The sequence below is a fragment of the Scyliorhinus canicula genome, chromosome 9, assembly GCF_902713615.1.
Source record: "Scyliorhinus canicula chromosome 9, sScyCan1.1, whole genome shotgun sequence".
Taxonomy (NCBI): Eukaryota; Metazoa; Chordata; class Chondrichthyes; order Carcharhiniformes; family Scyliorhinidae; genus Scyliorhinus; species Scyliorhinus canicula.
The window spans coordinates 164,765,270-164,789,113 of record NC_052154.1 but is presented as its reverse complement, the minus strand read 5'-3'; the positions used below and the strand labels follow the sequence as shown (position 1 = coordinate 164,789,113).

The following is a 23,844-nucleotide window of genomic DNA, read 5'->3' as shown; positions in this document are numbered from 1 at the left end:
TGTTCTTCCAAAACCTGTTCTATAGAATAAAGTACTTTAGAACAAAATGCCCTCCTAAACCGTGCTGTTTTACTGCACTGCTACCCACAAAAATATTACACCAGTACAAATCAGAAAGCAGCTAATGTTGCCTAATCAAAAGAAAGCAGCTGATTTGGATGTACTTGATTTCGTCCAAGCTGTTGGTCCAAGCAGGCAGCAGGTTGCTGACTAATGTGATAAAACACACATCAAATGTTTATTACCAGTCGGATAGCAAGAACAATCCATCCTCAATTCAACTGAAGTCATTGAGAGGGTGATCTGCTGAATTATGTAGATTAACAAGTCATTCCTGGTTTGATATATTACTTGTGGAGTCCCCACAGTTGTTGCTTCCAACCTGAATAGGTTTGAAAAGGGCAGCACGGTGACACAGTGGTTAGCACTGCTGCCTTAGTCACAGGGACCTGGGTTTAATCCCGGCTTTGGAATACTGTGTGGAGTTTTCTACCCAAACCTTTCTCCCCAAACCTAAAAGGTTGTCAACAGCAAGGCGGTTCCAAATCTGGACAAACAAGCAGATATTCTTGGGGAGGCTGAGGGCATAGCTCTGGTGCTAAATAAGCACATTTCGCAACCAACCTCAGGAGGAGGAAGTAGTAATAATACTGGATAGGTTAAAAATAAAGGGGGGGATATTTAAAAGATGAGCAATTCGTAAAACAGAAAGATCACCCGATCAGATGGGTTTAATCCTGAGCTATTAAAAGGAGTTTAAATTGCAGAAGTTCTAGCCATATCTTCCGTTCCTCCTTAGATATGTACCAGCAGGCTTGAGAATTGCAAATCTTACTCCTTTGTTTAAAACAAAGGGACAAACCGAGAAATGATAAGCTTAACATCACCAGTGGAAAGAGTCTGAGACAATAATACAGGACAAAACTAATTGGCATTTGGAAAAGTATGGCTAATAATGTCAGCATTGATGTTAAAACATGTTTGACTCAACTGAATCTTTGATGAGGTAACGGAAAGGGTTGAAGTGTGTAGCAGTGTTAACATTGAACGTATGAACCTTCAAAAGCTGTTTGACAGTACTGCAGAATAGGTTTGATTGCAAAACTGAAGGCGTGGATTGAAGGAAAAGTGGCAATGTGGATACAAAATTGGTTAAGGAAGCAGAGAATCGTGCAAAGGATTGCTGAAAGGAAATATAAAGTTGTGGCCCCATGGCTCAGCATTAGAAAAACTGCTCTTGATATATATGTCAATTCCCTTGGCTTGGATATACAGGGCATAATTTCAAAGTTTGTGGATGATTGAAAGAAGTGGGCAGATGAAATGTAGCAAAGAAGTGTGAAGTGATACATTACTGCAGGAAGCATGAGAAAAGGCAATATGAAATTAATGGTACAATTTTAAAGCAGGTTGCAAGAGCAGGGGGATAGATTCTCCTGACAAATCCTTGAAGGTAACAGGGATCCTTGGTTTTCAAATAGAGGCATTGAATACAAAAGCAATGAAGCTATGCTAAACTTTCATACAACACTGCTGAGGCCTCAGTTGGAGCATTTTGTTCAATTCTGGGAACCACAGAAGAGCCTTATGAGAAATTTAATGGAATAATCATCATTGTTATAATCACAATTATTAAAATTATTAGGTTATGTGGAGATCCGAAATACTGGGGCTCTTCTCCCCAGAGCAGAAGTTAACGAGATTTTATGGAGATGTTCAAAATCCTGAACGGTGCTGATAGATCATGGAAGTTTTGATAAAATAAGAAGCTTCCCAGTGCCAGAAGGGTTATTATCAGAGGGCACAAATTTAACGTGACTGACAGAAGAACCAGAGGTGACAAGAGGGAATATTTCAAAACGACACAGTCAGTTGTTATGGTTTGGATGCTGAAAGGGTGGTGGAATCAGATTCAGCAGTAATTTTAAAATGGAAATTACTAAGTAGGGAAAAAAATATTTACAGGGCTGTGGGAATAAAGAGTGATGCATGGCACAGTGGTTGATACCGTTAGTGGGACTTATTGAATAGTTGGCACTGGCATGATTGTCCAAATGGCCTCTTCATCTCCTGCTATATCATTCTATGACTCTACCTGTAAATGGTGTAGATGGCCAGAACAGCATTTCTGCGGACATAGCTGTGTCGGTGTTCCAGGCACCCACGTATGGCTGGCATCAGTGGCTCTAAAAGTTCTGGCTCCTTCAGCTTGCACAAAAAACGCAGAGTGGACCCTCGAATAAACTCATTTGGGTGCTGCAGGTCCTAAGAAAATTCAAACAAGATCTTATTAATACTTTTTATGCTTCAAGCAGCATATATATTTACCAATCACACACATGGGGGCCTACCGTTCTCCTGGCAGCCATTCACTCAAAATAGGCTAACCCCCGAAAAAAAGAAACAGCAACTGTAAGTGCAAACTACATCGAGCAGTCTAGTTTAAGCAGTCTTTTGTGCTCATTTACATTAACATTGTGCTGAAATCTGGTCCTGCTCACAGAACTGACCACATCCCCAGATCAAAGTCCACATGTCCATTTCTGCCAATTGCACCAATTTGCAGGCCCTCAAAGCGTTTCTTAAAATGATGCCACATTTTTGTTTCAAGTCACGGGCACAAAGCAGTAACTTTTCAATTTATTTTAATGTACTATGAACTTGACATCTGTACATCCATATAACCTGTAAATGGAAGCAAAATACTGTGGATGTTAGAATTACAAAATAAAAACAGAAAATGCTGGGAAAACTCAGCAGGTCTAGCAGCATCTGTAGAGAAAATCAAAGTTAAATATTTCAAGTCCAATTTGACTCTTCTTCAGAACCCCGAAGAATCATACTGGACTCGAAACGTTAACTCTGTTTCTCTCTCCGCAGATGCTGCCAGACCTGTTGGGAGTTCTTCCGTCATTTTTTGTTTTTGTAATTTGTGAATGCCTGTTTAATTTATTAAAGTCATTTCCAGTCTTTTTTTAAATTTGGGTAACTCACAGGTGGTGAATAAGATACTCTGAATAAAAAGCGGTTAATTTGTGATAAATCCATTTTCAGCTGCATTAAAAACTGCACCAAGTTACTGTTCTGTGCCTCTTAAATACATCAAGGAAAGCTTTAAATGCAAATTTCTTTACGCTGTAAAATATTGCCCTCTTGCACTGGTTCATAACGGATTTTAAGTCTGGCCAGGTGCAAATTAATGAGCAGAAACTTGCTCTTTAAATAAATTACCCCCAAGTGTCCAAAGGTTAGGTGGGGTTACAGGGAGAGGGGAGTAGCCCTGGGTAGGGTGCTCTTTCCGAGGGGCAGTGCAGACTCGATGGGCCAAAGGTCTCCTTCTGCACTGTAGGTCAGACATTGTCAAACTCGGGGGCGCGACCCACAGGTGGGACGCGGGTCGATGTCGGGAGCCGTCCGTCGTGGCGCTCCCGATCGCACAAATCTGCGCGCAACAGCCGCAGCAGCCGACTGTTAATAACGCCTTCAAAATGGCCGCAAACATGTAAAAAGAATGCGGCCACACTGCGTATGCGTGCCAGATCATCTGCGTGCATCCGCAAAACTATGCGCATGCGCGCCGATGATCGGGCACGCATGTGCAGTGCGGCCGCTTTTTTTTATAAACGGTCGCAGATTTTTGTTTAACAAGTTTGGGGGGGGTTTATTCATTTAATTTTTATCTTTTTCATTTATTTTATTAATTTTTTTTTGACAAGTTCGGGGCTGTTTTATTTGATAAAATTTTACCGGAAAAAAATGCAGAACTTTGGACAGATGGAGACTCCATACTTTCCGACACCAGAAGGCTTTACCTTCATCCAACAGGTTCCATTGGAGGAGCCTGTTCGAGGGCCAAAGGGATTCAAAACCATTTCCTCCATTTTTGTCAGCAGCAAACAAGGCAAGAGAAAATGGTGGGTCGAGTAGGTCGGCCGGTGTGGGTCGCGATGGTCAGCCAGGTTAGGTCCCGAAGGTTGGCCGGTTGGTAAAAATGGGTCCCCGGAAAAAAAGTTTGAAGAACATTGCTGTAGGTATTCTATGATTCTAATCCAGAAAGATCTAAAGGCCAATTTCTTCAAAAAAAGAAATAAAAACATTTTTGCTAATATCTCATTGTTTTTGGGACCTATTGTTCCAAATGGCCTCAGAAAGGAGACTTCAATCTCTCTGGTGAAAAGTTAAATCAGGCTGTGGAAACGAAAGGGCAATTTTTTTGAACCAGATTCTCCGTTGTAGATTGGTTGTAGTGTTAAATGCCAAAGCTACCTTTTGGCGAGTCAGCATTTGAAATGTGCATCTACTGTATGTTTCAACAATTACTTTCAATTCACATTTTAAATGCAGTCTGTTCTTTTTCATTTTAATTTAATTCCATTAAATTATATATATTTGTGCTAAAAAGCCATTTGTGCTGATATTTTAGCAGTTCCACTCTAATTATTGGATACTGCAAAAACAAATTCTGTTAAAAATGAATTTTATATTAACAAAAGTAAACCGCATATCGCACCACAACATTTTCCTTCTTCAAACTTGCTTTTGGAAGATGACGCACTGTTGTTCTGTTTTGGACAGTCACCCAAATGTTTTCAAACCGAAAAGCATTTTGCACTGAAGAGGTTTTTAGTAAAACATGTTTTTGACCAGAAGACTGAGGCAGTGGCTCATATGGCAGAAACAAAATGGTGCATTCAAGGGTTTACTGTTCAAATTGATCTTGTACCTGAATCAATCAATAAATTGTTCAAACGACATTTCCTTTACCTTTCTGTAGGCATCGCACACGAGAATCATCTCCTGCAGCAACTTGCCGTCAGGGGTAGTTTTAGGGACAATCTCCCAAAACACAAGAAGCAGTTTTTTGATTGTGTGATCCTGCTGTGGCAACACAAAACGAATGATCGTCATCAGGAGCCCTGGGAGCTTCTCTCCATTCAGAATCATGATGATCACTTTCTTCAATGCATCAGTCTTAGTCTTCACATCTCCCTTTTCTGAAATCGGGGTGGGAGGGGGTAGAAGAGACACTACATTTAGTTTCGGTAAAAATATGAGATCACATCATTTGGAATCACTGGATTAGAAAGAGGCCAGTTAATCGCTTTTCCCCCCATAGACCTGCAAATGCTTTCTCTTCAAGTACTTGCCTTTGCTCAGTTTGCAGATGATTTGGAGATGCTGCCGCTGGACTGGGGTGGGCACAGTAAGAAATCTCACAACACCAGACTGATGAAGGAGCAGCGCTCAGAAAGCTTGTGATTTCAAATAAACCTGTTGGATCTCAACCTGGTGTTGTGAGACTTCTTACTCAGTTTTCAGAGATCAAGAGAAAGAGAAAGCAAGACCGTAAAACGTTGGTCTACCCAAGATGAATGACTATATACTTAGTTCTATGAAAAATGATAAGATATGTATCCTCACACAATATCACCCGAAACACTAAATACCCAAATATGTTATCATTTGTCAAAATATTCATTGTTAACTGTTCTGCATGATGGAACATTTTACATAGCATTATCAGTTCACTTTCCCATCAATTTTGTTCGGCTAATTCATCAATAAAGGAAATAAACACACAGACACATAGCCCATTTTTGACACCTTCCTAAAAATTACTTTAAATTCCAAAGCTTTAACACAACCACATTTTCCAGAATGATACATATATTGAAGAGTCATAAAGCATGGTTTGCTCAGCTCAAAAATTCTAACTTTTAGAAATGTATTTTCTCCATTTTTATTTCTAGTGACCACAATTATGTTTTATTGAGCTGTCTGATGTAAATCTAATGTCCTTTCATAGAAAATGTAGGAATTTGTACAATGAAATTTGTTTAAAACCATGAAGAAAAATTATTCTTGCTCAATATTGATGAAATCCGGAACTAAGGGCAGCACGGTGGGGTAGTGCTTAGCACTGCTGCCTCACAGTGCCGAGGACCCGGGTTCGATCCCGGCTCCAGGTCACTGTCCCTGTGGAGTTTGCACATTCCCCCAGTGTCTGCGTTGGTCTCACCCCCACAACCCAAAGATGTGCAGGGTAGGTGGATTGGTCACGTTAAACTACCCCTTAATTGGAAAAAATTAATTGGGTACTCTAAATTTTTTTTAAAGAAATCTGGAGCTAAAACAGAAAATCCTCAGCATTTTAGTGGCACCTTGGAGAAAAAAGACAAATTTATGTTTCAGATGTAAACCTTTCATCAAACAGGAAGATATTGAAAGGAAAACAGAATTTAGTAACCGAGTTATTATGGCACAGGAGGGCATTCAGTCCAAGGCAGAAAGAAAAAGGAAACAAGGGAACAAGCAAAGGTAAAATTAACAGAATGCCTATAAAGTGCTATCCCATTGTATACAAGAGTGAATTTCCACTCATCCTTCACTTAGTTCTGTTCCTTTTAATCCTCTGTTCTTCTATTATATCTTCTCATGCAGATGAAGGTTCCACACTCTTAAACATTAATTTCTCGCTTCCCTCCAGAGAAACTGCCCGAGCTGGTCCCCTGCATTTTGTGCTTTTATTTCAGATTTCCACAATCTTTTCATTAACACGGATGAAATCTTGCCCAATATCAATGAATTCCTTCATCAATTCAATATCCCAAAGTCGTCTGCATATCACAGTAACAGTGTCTTTTATTTTGGAGGTAATAATGTACGCTGTTTAGTAATTACTAGGCATCACTTGTAGCTCAAAAGTCAGCCAAACAGATCGTACATTTAATCAGCCTAATAGTGGCAAATGATATTGAAGCTGCAATTTCACTTCCCAGTGGAAATGTTCCCAGCATGATTTGTTTCTGCCTTTGCGGACATAGAAAAGCTGATACGGTCAATCATGAGAGCCATATAATTTACAGTGCAGAAGGAGGCCATTCGGCCCATGAGTCTGCACCGGCTCTAGGAAAGAACACCATACCCAACCGCACACCTCCATCCTATCCCCAAAACCCCACCCAACACTAAGGTCAATTTTGGACACTAAGGGCAATTTAGCATGGCCAATCCACCTAACCTGCACATCTTTGGGTTGTGGGAGGAAACCGGAGCACACGGAGGAAACCCACGCACATGGGGAGAGTGTGCAGACTCCGCACAGTGACCCAAGTCGGGAATCGAACCTGGGACCCTGGCGCTGTGAAGCAATTGTGCTAATCACTATGCTACCGTGCTGCCCGAGGAGCATATCCAGGAGCAGCACTGGCATCCTATTGTGGGGCTGACAGGGCTCCCAAAACTACTAATCACCAAACACAAAACCAAGGCTACAATGGGATTAAAAATAGAAGAGTAACTTACCCAAGTCAATTTTCAGACTAATTTCATTTGGTGGTTCAGAGTCCAAGGACACATTTATGAGCGTATAGCATACATTTTCTGCAGCTGTCATGATGCCAGTTCTTATAGGCAAATTAAAGTCAGAAAGCGGGTAATTTAAAAGTGTAGGTAACCTGTGGGTGGGAAAATAAATAAACTGATTATTTGTTCAAAGTTCTCGAAACAAATTTCAGAAAAACCAAAACAATAGATGCTACACCATCTTACTGACCCAGATTTTGCAGTCCGTAGCAAAGTGACGAATTCACTGCTGACCTCAAAGAGGCAGGCATTTCACATTTCCCAATGTTAAATTACATTTGCCATACTTGAAGGGATCTCTCATGTCGCGCAATAGTGATGGTATCAAGCAGCCAAACATGCTGAAGAATCCTCACAGACAGCAAATCAGGAAGTGCTAATTATCCTTCACATATTAATCATTTTACAAGGAGCAAAATAAAGATTACACCAAATCAGAGATTAAGGTAAATGAAATTGCATTCCTAAAAAATCCTGAATATAAAATCATCTAGATTTTTAAAATAAATATCAGTTCAGAAACTTGACATTCCAGAAACATTAAAGCAGTTTTTACAGCTTAGAGGGGCTGTTCAGAGTAATTACGACTTGGTATGCTGTTGAAAACCCAGCTGCACCTCATTCAACAAAGCATAATCTTTTCAAGGGTTTTACACCAAGATTAACAGCATAAATAGCAGATGTCCACATTATGGAGTAATTTCTAAACTGTTCATCTGCATGGCAGTCTACTTGGACTTCAGCAAGGCTTTTGATAATGGCCCACATGGGAGACTGATAATGCAGGTAAGAGCCCATGGGATCCAAGGAAATTTGGCAAATTGGACCCAAAATTGGCTGAGTAGCAGGAAGCAGAGGGTGATGGTCGAGGTGTGTTTTTCTGACTGGAAGGCTGCATCCAGTGGGGTCCCGCAGGGATCAGTGTTGGGGCCCGTGCTGTGTGGTTTATGTAAATGATTTAAATATGAATGCAGGAGGGTTGATCACTAAGTTTGTGGACTATACAAAAATCGATGGGGTGGTAAATAGTGAGGAGGATAGCCTTTGAGGCAGATAAAGACGGGCTGGTCAGATGGGCTGATCAGTAACAAATGGAATTCAATCCAGATATGTGTGAGGTGATGCACTTGGGCTAGTCAAACAAAGCAAGGAATACATCATAAAACGGCAGGCCCCTGGGAAGCACCGAGGATCAGAGGGATCTTGTATGGTAGCAGAGCAGGTGGATACAGTGGTTAAGAAGGCATACAGTATACTTGCCTTTATTAGCCGAGGTAGAGTTTTTAAGAGCAGGGAGGTTATGCTGGAACTGTATAAAACATTGGTTAGGCCACAGCTAGAGTATTGTGTGCTGTTCTGGAATCAACATTATAGGAGAGCTGTGATCGCACTGGAAAGGGTGCAGAGGAGATTTAACAGGAGACTGCTAGTCCTGAAGTGAGATTGGATAGACTTGGATTGTTTTCCTTGGACCAGAGGAGACTTGAGGGGCATAGGGAACATGATTAAGATGCATAAACTTATGAGGGGCATAGATAGAGTGGCCAGGAACAACCTTTGCCCCTTAGTGGAAGGGTCAATGACCAGGGGACATAGATTTATGGTAAGGGACAGGAGGTTTAGAGGGGATAGGAGGGAAAACCTTTTTATCCAAAGGGTGGTGGGAGTTTGGGATTCACTGCCTGAAAGTGGTAGAGGCGGAGACCCTCATAACATTCAAGAAGTGTTTAGATGTGCACTTGGTGATTCCAGGCATATACAAGGCTATGGGCCAGGTGCTGGAAAATGGGACAGAATGGTTAGGTGGTTGTTTTTGACCGGCACAGACACAATGGGCTGAAGGGCCTTTTCTGTGCTGTATGATTCTATAACTCAATGACTGCCTAAGTTCAGCCAGTGGCAGAGCAGAGAATTTCTGACAGCAACTTCTGGATTTCTGCATTTAACTGCACATGTGTGGATTCCAGAAGTCAAGAGTTAGCTTCACTAATGGTAATTATCAGTGACTGTTTTGACATCATTAAAAATGCCAAATCTGAGCCATTCTGTATAAAACCTGGCTTAATGTGCAGGACATAACAGTGAATATTGAGCAGACACAACCCTTTATCCAAAATCAAAAAGGAATACTTGGTGGTTCGCATTTTTCAATGCAAATTACTTCTACCAGTATCAACTGGTACCAGACAACTTACATTTACAAGTATCAAAGCACTTCAAAGAAATATAATCAAAAAACGGAACCCTGTGTCAAAGACAAAGATATTAGCATGTGCGACCAAATGTTTGGTGAAAGATATTGGTTTTAAAGGGATGTTAAAAGAGGCGTAAGAGGTGGAGAATGTGAGATGTTCAGAGAGATCATCAGAGCACCAGACCAAGACTGCTAAAGGCAAGGTCACCATAGAGCATGAAGAGTTGGGAGCAAATTAAGCAAGAGGAGCAGATTACTCAGGAGAGAGAATGGATGAAGTCTGCAAAGATAGTTTCAAGCTGTGGAGAAATTTAAACATGCAAATGAGAATTTGAAATCCAGAGCTTTCGGAGATAGGGAGCCAATCCAGCAGTTATAACTGACTGAACCAGATGTGAAAAAGAATACAAGCAGCTGTCTTAGTTTGAGGTGAAGTTTAGAGTGAAGGATAGGAGGCCAGGCAGGAGAGCATTCAAATAGTTGGAGGCAACAAAGGACTGGACGAATGCTTTTGCAGATGTAGTGGAGAGCCATATTACTGAAACGGAAATCAACACTTTTTGTTCTGCAAAGGATTTGGGTCAGAGTTCGACTTGAGGTCATATAATACAGAGGGGGTGGGGGGGGGGGGTGGCATGGTGGCACAGTGGTCAGCACTGCTGCCTCACACAGCCGAGGACCCGGGTTCAATTCCGGCCCCAAGTCACTGTCCATGTGGAGTTTGTACATTCTCCCCATGTCTGCATGGGTCTCACCCCCACAACTCAAAAAGATGTGCAGGGTAGGTGAACTGGCCATGCTAAATTGCCCATTAATTGGAAAAAAAGAATTGGATACTTTAGAAATTTATTTTAAAATAAAGAATAGGACATAAAATATAGAATCCCAACAGTGCGGACAGTAATCATTTGGCCTATTGAGTCTGCACCAACTCTCTGAAAGAGCACCCTGCCTATGTCCATTATCCCACCCTTTCCCTGTAACCCCACCTAACCTACACATCCTGGAGCTGTGGAAGGAACCTGGAGCACACGGAGGAAACCCACGCAGGCCAGGGGGAATACCACCCAAGGCCAGAATTGAACCCGGGTCCCTGACGCTGTGAGGCAGCAGTGCTAACCACTGTGCCATTCACTTGTTCAGGGAAAAAGGGATAGAGATAGTCATGAGTGGGGGCCAGATGATAGCTTTGATCTTCTCAATGTTTAACTGGAGGAATTTGAAGCTCAACCAGGCAGGTGGAAGTGATCAGACAACAGAGGCAGACACGAGAGGTGAAATTGGAGAGAGAGAAGTGATTCAAACAAAAAAAATCCAAAGCAAAACTTGCGGTCTTGTGCAAACACTGCCAACACAAAAATTATGGCTCTTTAAAAAAAACCTCACTCACTTGAGATGAAAATCACATAAATTAATTTTATTTGCCTTTTGATGTCAATTGAAAAGGTAATGGATTTGCACAATAATTATTTTCACAATTTTACTCCAAAAGTGAAGTACCTGTAACTGCACAGCTCTTTTGTCCATTTTCATTTTAAGAGTGTTCTGGCAAGCTATACGAATCAACTTTAGCAAGGGTGTGATTTTGACACACGATTCAATTCTTGTGTCATATACTTCGCAACAAAGTGCGACCAAGGGTCAATGTCGCACGCAAGGCTGGGGTTGATTCAATTAAAAGTGGTGCACGGGGCACACTTAACGAAGGCCAGGATAAGTCAGTTGTTTGAGGGGGTGGAGGTTATCTCAGAGCAGTGTGAGAGGGGCCCAGCCAATCGTGTCCATGTGTTCCTGTCCTGCCTGAAGCTGGAGAAAAATGTGGGGGTCAATTTTCAGCACCAAGTCTGAGGTTCTACAAGTGGATTTGGAGCCGAGTCCCCTGGAGGCCCTATTCGGGGAGTCAGACCGTCTGGAGTTGCAGACGGGTGCGGGGACAGATGGTTTAACCTTTGCCTTGTTAATTGCTCGCAGGGGGACCGGTTGGGGTGGAGGTCAGCTTCTCCCCCTTGTGCCTCGGTGTGGCTGGGGGATCTAATGGAATTCCTGTGTTTGGGGAAGGGGAAATTTGTACTGAGAGGGGCAGATGAGGCATTCCACAAGAGATGGGGTTTGTTTATCTTACACTTTAGGGATCTGGTCAATTTTTTTTGGGGGGGGGGGGGGGGGTTGGGGCTATGTTTATTTTTGTAAAAATGTTTTAAACTTGATGCCAAATCTTTTTCAAAAAATACTTAGCAACAAAAGAATCAAGTATAGGTTTGTGAGAAACGTACAAGTTTACATCTCATCCATGATAAATTCTATACAGCCATATGTTAGGAAAACAAAGGTAGTTTTAAGGGATTTGTATTGGTAAAAATTAGAAGGCACAATCTGAGATTTGTTTACTGTAATGTTTCTGTGTTTGGAACGGTAAAACCTCTAGCTCAGGGGTGGGCAAACTTTTCCGTGCAAGGGCCACATTCAGAAATTCACAATTTTAAAGAACCGCATAGTATATTAAGTAAAATAATTAATATTTCAAATAGCCAAAATAAAAGGTTTTTTTTTTTTTTTTTATAAATTTAGTGTACCCAATCATTTTTCCAATTAAGGGGCAATTTAGCATGGCCAATCCACCTAGCTTGCACGTTTTTGGGTTGTGGGGGCGAAACCCACGCAGACACGGGGAGAATGTGCAAACTCCACACAGACAGTGACCCAGAGCCGGGATTGAACCTGGGACCTCAGCGCCGTGAGGCGGTTGTGCTAACCACTAGGCCACCGTGCTGCCCTTATAAAAGGTTTTTAAAGGAAAAAAGCAATTAATTTTTATTAATTAATATTTTAAAGTAGAAACTTCATATGAAACACATGTTGTGCCGAGCAATGATCACCCTACTCAAGTCAACGTATCCACCCTATACCAGTAACCCAACAGCCCCCCCAATTAACCTTAAAATTAAAAAAAAAAAATTTAATTTGTAATTTTTTTTTATGACTTGATCTTGGTGGGCCGCATAATGAAAATGAAAAATGAAATGAAAATCGCTTATTGTCACGAGTAGGCTTCAATGAAGTTACTGTGAAAAGCTCCTAGTCGCCACATTCCGGTGCCTGTCCGGGGAGGCTGGTACGGGAATCGAACCGTGCTGCTGGCCTGCTTGGTCTGCTTTAAAAGCCAGCGATTTAGCCGAGTGAGCTAAACCAGCCCCTACATAAAAGCCCCTGCATAAAGACCCTTGGCGGGCCGCATGCGGCCCGCAGGCCGTAGTTTGCCCACCCCTGTTCTAGCTGGATACATGTTCGACAAAGGTGTTTGTATGTGCGGTGTAAGTTCCAACTATGTTTCTATTGTGCTTAACTGGGGCTACAGCATGAAGAATAAATAGTAGTAGCAGAGGCGTTCCTTGGCAATGGGAGGCCACCTTCCTTTGTTCTTAGTTTTAACTGGAAACACTAAATTTGAAGTGGACCAGCAGACTTCACAAGTAGATGAAACATTTGATGTCATTTTAATACAATCTGGGAATCAAGCATTAAAGTAATTGTGAGCAGTTTGCATAGCAGTCAAGACCAATAAATTCTGAAGAGGTGGGTGTGAAATCCTGGACAGAATTCACTGTCAGAAGTGGAGCGGAAGCTTTGTTTGAAAGTGTCATTTTCAAATCTTGGGATTGGATATCAGAATGTAAACTGCCAAGGGAAAGTATTATTATGAGAGAAGTTTTTAAAGCCTGCTTTTGGGAGTGGAGTTTGGAAACTGTGACAATTTTCTCCAATCAGCTGCTCTCCACCAGGTTTACTCTCACTCTGGCCCTCACTGTGCTGCTGTTTGCTGCTGTTTTTAAAGAGTCCCCGCCGCTTCAATCAGTTGCTCCTCACCAGGTCCGCTCTCTTCAGCCGAGAGTGCTCTGATCTAACCACTTCACAAGTCAAACTTAAGTACCTTCATTTTATCAGTTTTCCTTTTAGATAGCAAATGGAATATTCACACCTTGCTTCCTCCTTTGTACATCTTAAACCTTCTGTTCCCCATAGTTACCAGTTTGCCTTCGGTAAATATCTGTTTGCAGGGTTGCTACGCTCATCAACATCTCCAATTCCATTAGTATAACCAAACTGTCCCTGCCTTTAAGCAGCTTACGTTTTCCAATAGTTTTCAAAAAATATATACACCAGCAGAAACCATGCAAACTTACTGGATTTCCCTGATATTTTCATAGCAACACTATTTTTCCTGACACAGGTATGCTCAGAAATACATCACTAGATAATTCAAATGTTATAGGCCCTGACAATATTCTGGCAGGAGTACTGGAGATTAGTGCTCCAGAACTAGCCGTGCCCTGAGCCAAGCTGTTCCGATACAGCTGCAGCTCAGGCATCTACCTGACAATGTGGAAAATTTCCCAGGTAAGCCCTGTCCACAAATGAGCAGGACAAATCTAAACTGGCCAATTACTGCCGCAGCAATCTACTCTCGATTATCAACAACATGATGAATGGTGTCATCGTCAACAGCGCTTTAAAGCAGCACTTTAACAGAAATAACTTGCTCATTAATGCTCAGTTTGGATTTTGCCAGGGTCACTCAGCTCCTTACCTCATTACAGCCTTGGTTCAAATTTTACCTATTTAAGTTCAACTTTTCAGTGAGAGTGACTGTCGTTGACATCAAGGCAGCATTTGATCAAATGTGACACCAAGGAGCTCTGGCAAAACCGAAGTCAATGAGAATCAGGAAGACATTTTTCCCCCAGGTGCAATCATACATAGCAAAGATGATTATATTTGTTTGAGGTTAATCATCTCAGTCTCAGGACATTCCCACAGGAGTTCAACAGGGGCAGCCAACTTCAGCTTCTTCGCCAATTAACTTCCCAGCATCAAAAGGTCAGAAGTGAGCATCTTTGCAAATGATTGCGCGGTTGTGGCTGTTACCATTTGCAACTCCTCGGGTACTGTCGCAGGCCAGGTCCATATGTAGCAAGGCCTGGGAAACATTCAGGCTTGGCTGGAAAGTAACATTCACAACTGCCAGGCAATGACCATCTCTTTTTTACTATTTCTTGGGATGTGGGCGTCACTGGCAAAGGCAGCATTTGGTGTCCATTCCTTACTGCCCTTGATGTGAATTAACCACATTTTGGTCTGAAGTCAAATAAAGACAAGACCTGGTAAGGATGGAAGATTCCCTTCACCAAAGGGTATTGGTGAAGCTGACTTCTTTACAACAATCGATGATACTTGTCATGGTCACTATTACTAAGATTAACTTTATTTTCGAGAGCTTTTTATTGATTTTAATTTCCACCAGCCATTGTGTTGGGATTTGAACCCATGACCCAAGGAATTCGCTCCGGAGCCTCTGGTTTACTGGTTCAGACATTGCCACTAAACCAGTGTTTTTTTTTTAAACTCAGGGTCGCGACCATGGGTGGGTCACGGACGGGTATCGGGAAGGTCGCGAGGCTGGGCTGTGTACTGGTGGCCCGCACATGCGAGGGTGGGGACTAAGACTGATGGCCGTCCACGTGGTCGCATGATGCTAACAGTGGTGGCCTCAGCTTGGAGCTCCGCGTCCCCCGCCACCAATCGGCAATATACAACCTGCGGTTCCATGATCAAACTGTCAACGGCCGGAACACGTTCGCTCGCACTCCCATGACGTGAAGTACTGGTTGTGATGTGGTCAGCAGTCAGTGACTGGGGTGGAGTAGTTTGTTAAATTCACAATATGTTGCATTTATGAAATGTAATTCTTTTCAGCTATTTTGCATCAATGCAGTTTCATCTGATATTTAAATAGCTAATACTAAATTTCATTTGCTACTGTCAATATTCTATTCACAGTTGAGGAATACGGATTTGTCCACATTGCCAAAATATACAGTACATTTAAATGAATGGTATAATTTGAAGCCAATGTAAGAAGAGGACTTGACTATTGGTTGACAAGATTTAGATCCAGCATTTCAATGTACATTGCTCACATTTACAAATGCTAAATTAGAAGGGACAGCAAACTCACGGGAAGCGGCCTGAAATTACAAAATGACACAAAATATCCAAATGAGCAAAACAACGGTGTATGATACTTAATATAAACATGAAATGGAAAATCAGGAACAAACATTCTCCATGAATGACACAAAAGCTGAAGGTGACCAAGGATTCTTCGTGCAGCTGACACCCAACATGTCCAATCAAATGCAAAGTTCAATCTACAAGGCCAATAAAATGTGAAGTACTGTAGGTAGGAATCAGAGGAAGTCATAATCTAACTGTCAGCTGTTTGATCAGACCCAGCTCTCATTACCAAGACATAAAGGAGATATTCAGCAAAAAGAACAGTGACACTAATCCATAGCATTAAGGAGATCTGAATTACAAGTACCAGGATTTCAGTCTTGAAAGGAGGAATGTGAAGAGATTCAGAAAAGCAACCAATTTGGAAATGTTAAAAGAAAGATTAGGACAGACTCAAGTCACGAAGATCAACATTTATTGGTTAGAGATTGAATCCTTTGAACAGTGGAGGAAAATTATCATTCAATTTTTAAAATACATGCTCCAACGGTGAATGAAAGAAAGATGGGCTGTTCTGGCCCGTCACTATCTTGTGCACAACTTGCTGGCAAAGTTCACAAAAATAACTTTCAGAAATCAGCCCCTTCCCCATCATATTTAATGCAACAACAGTTTTCTCCGGCTTCGTCCCCAAGACAGATTCCTTCGCAGCTGACCTGGCCATATTGACCACTTGGCGAAGAGCAAAGCAAGTTTTACTTGATTAAAAAGTCACTGGATTTGCAAAACCCACTTTTCAAACGCTCACAAGGAGCCAACCTCAAAGCAGGACACACTCAGTGTCGTGGGAAGATTGGGCTGCTTTAGGTATCAAGTTAATATTTTTAAATGCATCGGCTTGAGGGCTATTTGTCACTTGCGGTTTAACTGCAGCCCGATGCCAATCAGCCGCTGCACTGAGAGCAAGGCCACTCCCGGTGGTGGTTTCAGGGAGATCTCCGGCTCCTGGAGCGGAGTGAGGCCGGGATTGTCTCCTAGGCCTCGGGCCGCCAGCTGACAACCTGTGCTCACCTGGCGCAGGGAGAAAGCAGAAGGGGGGGGGTCATACCGCACCTGGTGTCCGAGGGAAGGCAGCGAGGTTCGGAGGCCGTGTCCCGGTCAGCAGCAGTGGCGGCAGTGCCGCTGGCTCGGTCTCTCTCGCTCGGTCTTCCTTGTCGCTCCCACAACCGGCTGACGTGGAAGTGCGGGCCCAGCGGCGACGGAGGCCGAGCGCGACCAGCAGGAGCGCAAACGCCTTCCTCGCAGCCACGTCACACAGCCAAAGACTGCCTGCCTGTCACTCACTCACTGTGCAAATCCACAACCTGCTTCCCTGCCATATCCCAGCCCAGCGCACACCAATTCCATCCTAGCACCCGCCCCAAACCCAAACCCAAACCCAACTCAACTCTCTACATTGGTGTTTTCTCCAATTTTGTTTTTTCTTTGGTGGTGGGGGGGGTAAAAGAAATGCCTGATCTGTGTGCCCTGGTGTGTTTGCACATCTGATTTACTTTTTTTAAAGATGTTTTTATTCAGGTATTTCATTTTTACAACACAAAATAAACATGTTTGTGCAGACAATTTACAAAAGTCGCACATTGGAAATAACTTCCAAGACCCTAACACCCCTCCCCCCCTTTCACACACACACACACGTGTACTTTTTGTTACTTTATTCTAAAATTATTTTGTAAAAATTTTACATCTGTACACTATACAATCGGTGAGCAAGACAGTTTGTATGTACAATTTGCCCTTTCATCGGCCTGTGTGTGCCCCCGCCCCCCCGTTCTTCAGTCTCCATCTTGGGCCCTTCTGTTGTCGATACTGCAGGCTCTCCCATTTTGGATTTGTTACTGTTGTCCCTATGGCTTTGTTAGGGGAGAGGGCTCTGGCCCTCCCTCTCTCCTTGGTCTTTTCCCGTGTCACCTCCTGAAGTTTCTCTGGGTTCCTCCCTTGCTATCTCCTCCTCCCACCCCTCATGTTCCTGTCTGGTCTGTGTGGTCCTCCCTTTAGTGAGAAGTATTTTTCTGCGAGCAACTCAAACAGGTCATTTAGTGAAATGAAAAGAACAGAAAATAAAAAGAAAATACATAAAAGACAATACAAGGTCTACAATGTAAATACCTAGACACGGCGTCAGGTGAAGCATACAGGAGTGTAGTATTAATCCGGTCAGTCCATAAGAGGGTCGTTTAGGAGTCTGGTAACATCGGGGAAGAGGCTGTTTTTAAATCTGCTCGTGTGTGATTTCAGACTTTTGTATCTCCTGCTCGATGGAAAAAGTTGGAAGAGTGGGTAAGCCGGTGGGAGGGGTCTTTGATTATGCTGCCCGCTTTCCCTAGGCAGCGGGAGGTGTAGTTGGAGTCAATTTTTGGGAGGCGGGTTTGCGTGATGGACTGGTCTGTGTTCCCGACTTTCTGTAGTTTCTTACGGTCTTGGGCCAAGCAGTTTTTTTACATAGAATTTACAGCGCAGAAGGAGGCCATTCAGCCCATCGAGTCTGCACCGGCTCTTGGAATGAGCACCCAACCCAAGGACAACACCTCCACCCTATCCCCATAACCCAATAACCCCACCCAACACTAAGGGCAATTTTGGACACGAAGGGCAATTTATCATGGCCAATCCACCTAACCTGCACATCTTTGGGAAGGCAAACATACGTCCATGAGGAGTCTCGTTAGTAGCTGTACATAGGAGCGACCGGATAGAGTGAAGCACATCGGGGAGGACCTCCTACCAGTGAGAGACTGGGAGACTTTGCGACCGTAGAGCATGAAGGACGGCCTTCCAGACCGTTGCGTTCTCCCTCTCCACCTGTCCGTTCTCCCGGGGGTTATAGCTGGTCGTCCTGCTGGAGGCGATACCCCTGCTGAACAGGAACTGACGCAGCTCATCACTCATGAATGAGGATCCCCTGTCACTGTGGATGTAGGCGGGGAAGACGAACAGAGCGAAGATTGTGTTGAGGGCTTTGATGATGGTGGCAGACGTCATGTCGGGGCATGGGATGGCGAAATGGAATCTGGAGTACTCATCGACCACACTGAGGAAATACGTGTTACGGTCGGTGGAGGGGAGGGGCCCTGTGAAGTCCATGCTGAGGCGCTCAAAAGGGTGGGAGGTCTTTACTAGGTGTGCTCTTTCTGGCCAATAGAAGTGCGGTTTGCAGTCCCTGGTCACGGGCCTGACCTCCTCGATGGAGTAGGGCAGGTTGCGAGCCTTGATAAAGTGGAAAAAATGGGTGACCCCCGCGTGACAGAGGTCGTTGTGGAGGACCCGAAGTCGGTCTACTTGTGCGTTGGCACATGTACCGTGGGATAGGGCATCTGGGGGCTCATTGAGCTTCCAGGGTCGATACAAGATATCATAGAGTGTCGAATTTCGGAGGCATGGAGGTAACGGGAGAAGAAAGCCACAGCCTGGTTGAGCACAGCGGCCAGAGCAAAGTCTGACGCATCGCTCTACACTTGGAAAGGGATGGACTCGTTCACAGCGTGCATCGCGGCCTTGGCAATCAAAGGCCAATCGGGCCTCAGTCGTCAGGGGAAAAGTGGTGGACTTGATCAGTGAGCGGGCCTTGTCTGCATAGTTGGGGACCCACTGGGCATAGTAAGAGAACCCCAGGCATCTCTTCAGGGCCTTGGGCAGTGGGGGAGGGGAGTTCAGGAGGGGGCGCATGCGGTCGGGGTCGGGCTCTCGGACTCCGTGTTACACGACATAGCCGAGGATGGGCAGGCGGGTTGTGCGAAAGACGCCTTTCTCTCTATTATAAGTTAATTTCAGGAGTTTTGCGTTGTGGAGGAAGCGCCGGAGGTTCTCGTCATGGTCCTGCTGGTCACGGCCGCAGATGGTGACGTTGTCTAGGTACGGGAACGTGGCCCGCAGCCCGTACTTGTCAACCATTCGGTCCACTTCCCTTTGGAAGACCGAGACCCTGTTGGTGACGCCGAAGGGAACCCTAAGGAAATGATAGCGGCGGCCATCTGCCTCGAAGGCAGTGTATTGGCGGTCCTCCGGGCGGATAGGGAGCTGGTGGTACGCAGACTTCAAGTTGACTGTAGAAAAGACTCGATACTGCAGAATCTGATTGACCATGTCAGATATGCGGGGGAGGGGGTACGCACGAGCTGCGTGTACCGGTTGAGGGTCTGGCTATAATCGATGACCAACTGGTGCTTATCCCCAGTCTTGAGGACCACCACTTGGGCTCTCCAGGGGCTGTTACTAGCCTCAATGATCCCCTCTCTCAGGACTCGCTGGACCTCCGACCTGATAAAGGCCCTGTCCCGGGCACTGTAGCGTCTGCTTCTGGTAGCGACGGAATTATAGTCCGGGGTGAGGTTTGCGAAGAGAGAGGGTGGGGCGACCTTAAATGTCGCGAGCCTACAGACGGTGAGGGGGGGGCAAGGGTCCATTGAACTTTAAGGTAAGACTCTGGAGATGGCACTGGAAGTCAAGGCCCAGTAATAGGGCAGCGCAGAGATGGGCGAGGACGTAGAGACTAAAGTTGGTGCACTCTACGCCTTGCACAGTGAGGGTCGCGATACAGAACCCTCGGATTTCCACTGCGTGGGATCCGGAAGCCAGGGAGATTTTCTGGGTCGCGGGTAGGATGGGGAGGGAGCAGCGCCTTACCGTATCTGGGTGTATGAAGCTGTTTGTGCTCCCAGAGTCGAAAAGGCAGGCCGTCTCGAGACCGTTGATCCGGATGGTCATCGTGGACTTCGTGAGGTGGTCCGGCCAGGACTGGTCGAGTATGATGGAGGCGAGTGTCGGAAGGCGGTAGGTAGGCCGGTCGGAGGTAGCGGCGGTGAACGTACAGTCGGGTGAGCAGGGCTCCCGGGAGGCCGCGGAGTGGTCCCAAGATGGCGGCCCCCATGAGTCGCACATGGCGGGTGAGGTGCAAGATGGCGTCCAAGATGGCGGCACCTGTGGGTCGCACGTGTCGGCCGAAATTAAAGATGGCGGTATCTACGGGTTGCACATGGCGGGTGGCGCGGCAGCTGGGGGTGGCCCCGACAGGCAGCGTTGCTGGGCCGAGAAGATTTGGGGGGGGGGGGGGGGGGGGCGGGGGGGGCCGGGCCTGGCAGGCTTTTGCGAAGTGGCCCTTCTTCCCACAGCCATTGCAGGTTGCGTTCCGTGCCGGGCAGGGTTGTCGGGGGTGATTACTCTGGCCGCAGAAGTATTACTTTGGGCCTCCAGCGTTGGCGGGTCACTGCGCGGCGCTAACTTGCGTCGCACCTGGGTCAGTTGGTGACTGCGTCCATGAGGGTGCCACGCTGTTGGAGGTGTAGGCCCCCATGTTCTGGGAGGCCACCTCCAGTGGGTTGGAGAGTTGTACTGTCTCTGGGAGGCCGAGTGTCCCCCCTTCTAATAATCACTGGCGGATATAATTAGAGTGCATGCCCGCAATATAGGCGTCCCTGATCAGCAGCTCCGCGTGCTGGGTAGCCGATATCGCCCGGCAGAGGATGCGCAAGGCACACAGGAATTCTGCGAGTGATTCCCCAGGGCGTTGGCGTCTCGTGGCGAGGAAGTGCCTAGCATATACCTGGTTAATGGATTTCACGTAATGTCCTTTTAGCAGCGTTATTGCCTCCGCGTACGAGAGGGCGTCCCTGATGAGGTTGAAGACTCTTGGGCGCACCCGTGCATGGAGGACCTGCTTCTTCTGGAGGTCTGTGAAGTCTTCGTTGAAGGATGCGAGGTACGCCTCGAAGCAGCTTAGTCAGTGTTCAAAAGTCACTGTAGCGTCGGCTGCTTGTGCGGGGCCAGAGCTGGTGCAAATGTTTTAGAGACGTCCGCCGGGATAGGGATGTCCTATGTTCCCCCCTGCTGTTTGCACTCACAATTGAGCCATTTGCCATCGCGTTAAGAAGTTCGGGGGTGTGGAAAGGGATATTGCGGGGGGGGGGGGGGGGGGGGGGGATAGAGCATAGGGTGTCCTTATATGCTGATGACTTGTTATTATACGTGTCGGAACCTAGTGTGTCAATAGGGGGAATAATGGAGCTGCTTCGGGTGTTTGGGTCCTTCTCGGGGTACAAACTAAATCAAGACAAAGGTGAATATTTTGTGGTGTCTCGGCCGGGGGTGGGGGCAGGGGTGGGGAGAGGGGGGGCTGCCATTCCGTAGGGCAGGAACTCACTTTAGATACCTGGGGGTGCAGGTTGCTCGGGAATGTTGGGGGGGGGGGGGGGGGGGGGGGGTCCGGAGGTACAACATTTCTAGTTTGGTGGGGAGGTTGAAAGCTGATCTGGCAACGTGGGATGGTCTTCCTCTGTCTCTGGCAGGTCAAGTACAGGCGGTTAAAATGAATGTGTCATTGCTTCTCGGCCTTTTGGCTAAGATCAAGCGTAGCGCTTCTTGGCCTTTTGGCTAAGGTGAGTGTGGGATCAGGTGCAATGCCTGGATCTGGTATGTCTCTCTTGTGGAGACCATGAATTGGATTCAAATTGAATTGGTTTTTGGAGCAGATAAGGAGCTGGATTAGGGGTACGCCCCTGTCTACTCTCTGAGCTCTGGCTTTGTAACTCTGATAAAGTAATGGATAAAAAATTTTATTTTTTTTAAATGAATGTGTTGCCGCGCTTCCTGTTTATTTTCCAATGGCTGCCAATTTTCCTGCCAAAGGCATTTTTTAGAGAGATTGAAGGGATGATTTTCATATGGGGAGGGAAAGTGGTCAGAATTAGAAAGGTGCTACTATAGAGAGGAAGGCAGGCAGCGGGCTTGTGTCTTCCAAACCTGATGTATTATTACTGGGCGGCAAATGTGGAGAAGGTGCAGAGCTGGGTCAGAGCGGTTGACTCCCAATGGGTCAGAATGGAGGAGAGTTTGTACAGGAGGTCGGGAATGAAGGCGCTAGCAACGGCTCTGCTCCCGACGGCCCCGGGGAGATACCCGGGGAGTCAGGTAACAATAGCTTAGTTGAGAATTTGGAGACAGTTTCTCCAGAATCACGGGTTGCGGGCAGGGTCAAGGGAAATGCCTATTCGGGGGAACCATAGATTTGAGCCAGGGAAGTGGGATGGAAATTTTTGGAGCTGGGAGGAGAAAGGAATTAGGACATTAGAACTCGGCCGCACCACTAATGGAAACGGATGCAGAGGCAGATGTTGTAGCCTTTGCCTTGTTGATCGCCCAAAGGTGGATCCTGATAGGTTGGAGAGCAACCTCTCCAGAATGTGCCCTGGCGTGGCGGGGGGACCTGTTAGAATTCTTGACTCTTGAGAAGGTTAAGTTTAAATTGAGGGGAAGGATGGAGTGGTTCTACAATTCATGGGCATTATCCATTGTGCACTTTCAAGAACTGGATAACATTGAACATTAGTTGGGGCGGGTGGGTGGGAGGGTTGGGAGGAGGGGGGCTGTGTGTGTAAATGGCAACTATGGGTGATCCCTAATTCCTTTTTGTCATTTGTTTGTGTGAACATGCGGGCTAATGGTTGGGGTTTGGTGGGAGGATGGAATCATTGTTATTGATATGGGGATGGACATATTGACATTGATTATTGTTTATTGTTGGTGGGTGTACATTTGTGAGAAAATGTGAAAAAGGAGGAAAAGAAAAAATATTTTTTTAAAAACAACATCTGATGGAGTTATTCGATCAACGTCAGGAGGTGGGTTTGGTGATAAGCCTAGCCAAAAGTGAATTTGGAAAAGCCCAAGTCACTTTCCTTGACCGTACAATTGGACAGGGTCGAATGGTCCCACGGGATGTGAAACCAACAGTTATTGAGGAGTTTCCAATACCCTCGACACGAAGGAAAAATGCGATTTCTTGCCATGAGTGGATTTGATCGAACATTTGTGCAAATGTTTTGTAGCGTGATTGCTCCACTGGTGGACTTGCTGAAGAAACGTCAAAAATTTCAGTGGACAGCGGAGTTTCAACAGGCATTTGACTGCCTGAGAGCTGTGATAACCAATGCTCCTGTGTTGGAGAATTACAAAGGACTCTGTGATCACATTAAACTAAAGTATCTGACTTTAAAGAGAAATGCCGAGGCATAGAGAAATGGATGGATCGTGCAAAGACCTTCTTGTTCAAAGAGATGTCAATCAAGAAGGATTCCAGTTGGAGGAAGAAGAACAAAAATGGACTATATTATTATATCTGTTTGCGTGTGTTATTTTTTAAAACGAAAAAGTGTATTTACTGTGTGCATTTCTTAAAGGATGGTGAAAAGGTGAAAAATGAAACCATCTTGAAGTTGATG

The 23,844-nt window shown here is 45.2% G+C and overlaps 1 protein-coding gene and 1 pseudogene across 3 annotated transcripts in view; one reads left to right on the top strand and one right to left on the bottom strand.

Annotated features, from left to right (window-relative positions):
- copb1 (COPI coat complex subunit beta 1) overlaps positions 1-16,889 on the bottom strand; it is a 56,425-nt gene extending 39,536 nt beyond the window's left edge. Inside the window, exons 1-4 of one of the 3 annotated variants that reach the window (XM_038808103.1) lie at positions 16,685-16,889; positions 7,306-7,457; positions 4,765-4,994; positions 2,096-2,265 (exon numbers count right to left, since the gene is read on the bottom strand). In XM_038808103.1, coding sequence (XP_038664031.1) covers positions 2,096-2,265; positions 4,765-4,994; positions 7,306-7,396 — 491 coding nt within the window. In that variant the 5' untranslated portion in view covers positions 7,397-7,457; positions 16,685-16,889. Of the gene's footprint in view, positions 1-2,095; positions 2,266-4,764; positions 4,995-7,305; positions 7,458-16,679 lie in introns of those variants that run through there. The other 2 variants (XM_038808104.1, XM_038808102.1) reach the window with 2 other exon arrangements.
- A 5,054-nt stretch (positions 16,890-21,943) lies between these two features.
- On the top strand, positions 21,944-22,180 carry LOC119972050 (annotated as a pseudogene).
- Positions 22,181-23,844: the final 1,664 nt, after the last annotated feature.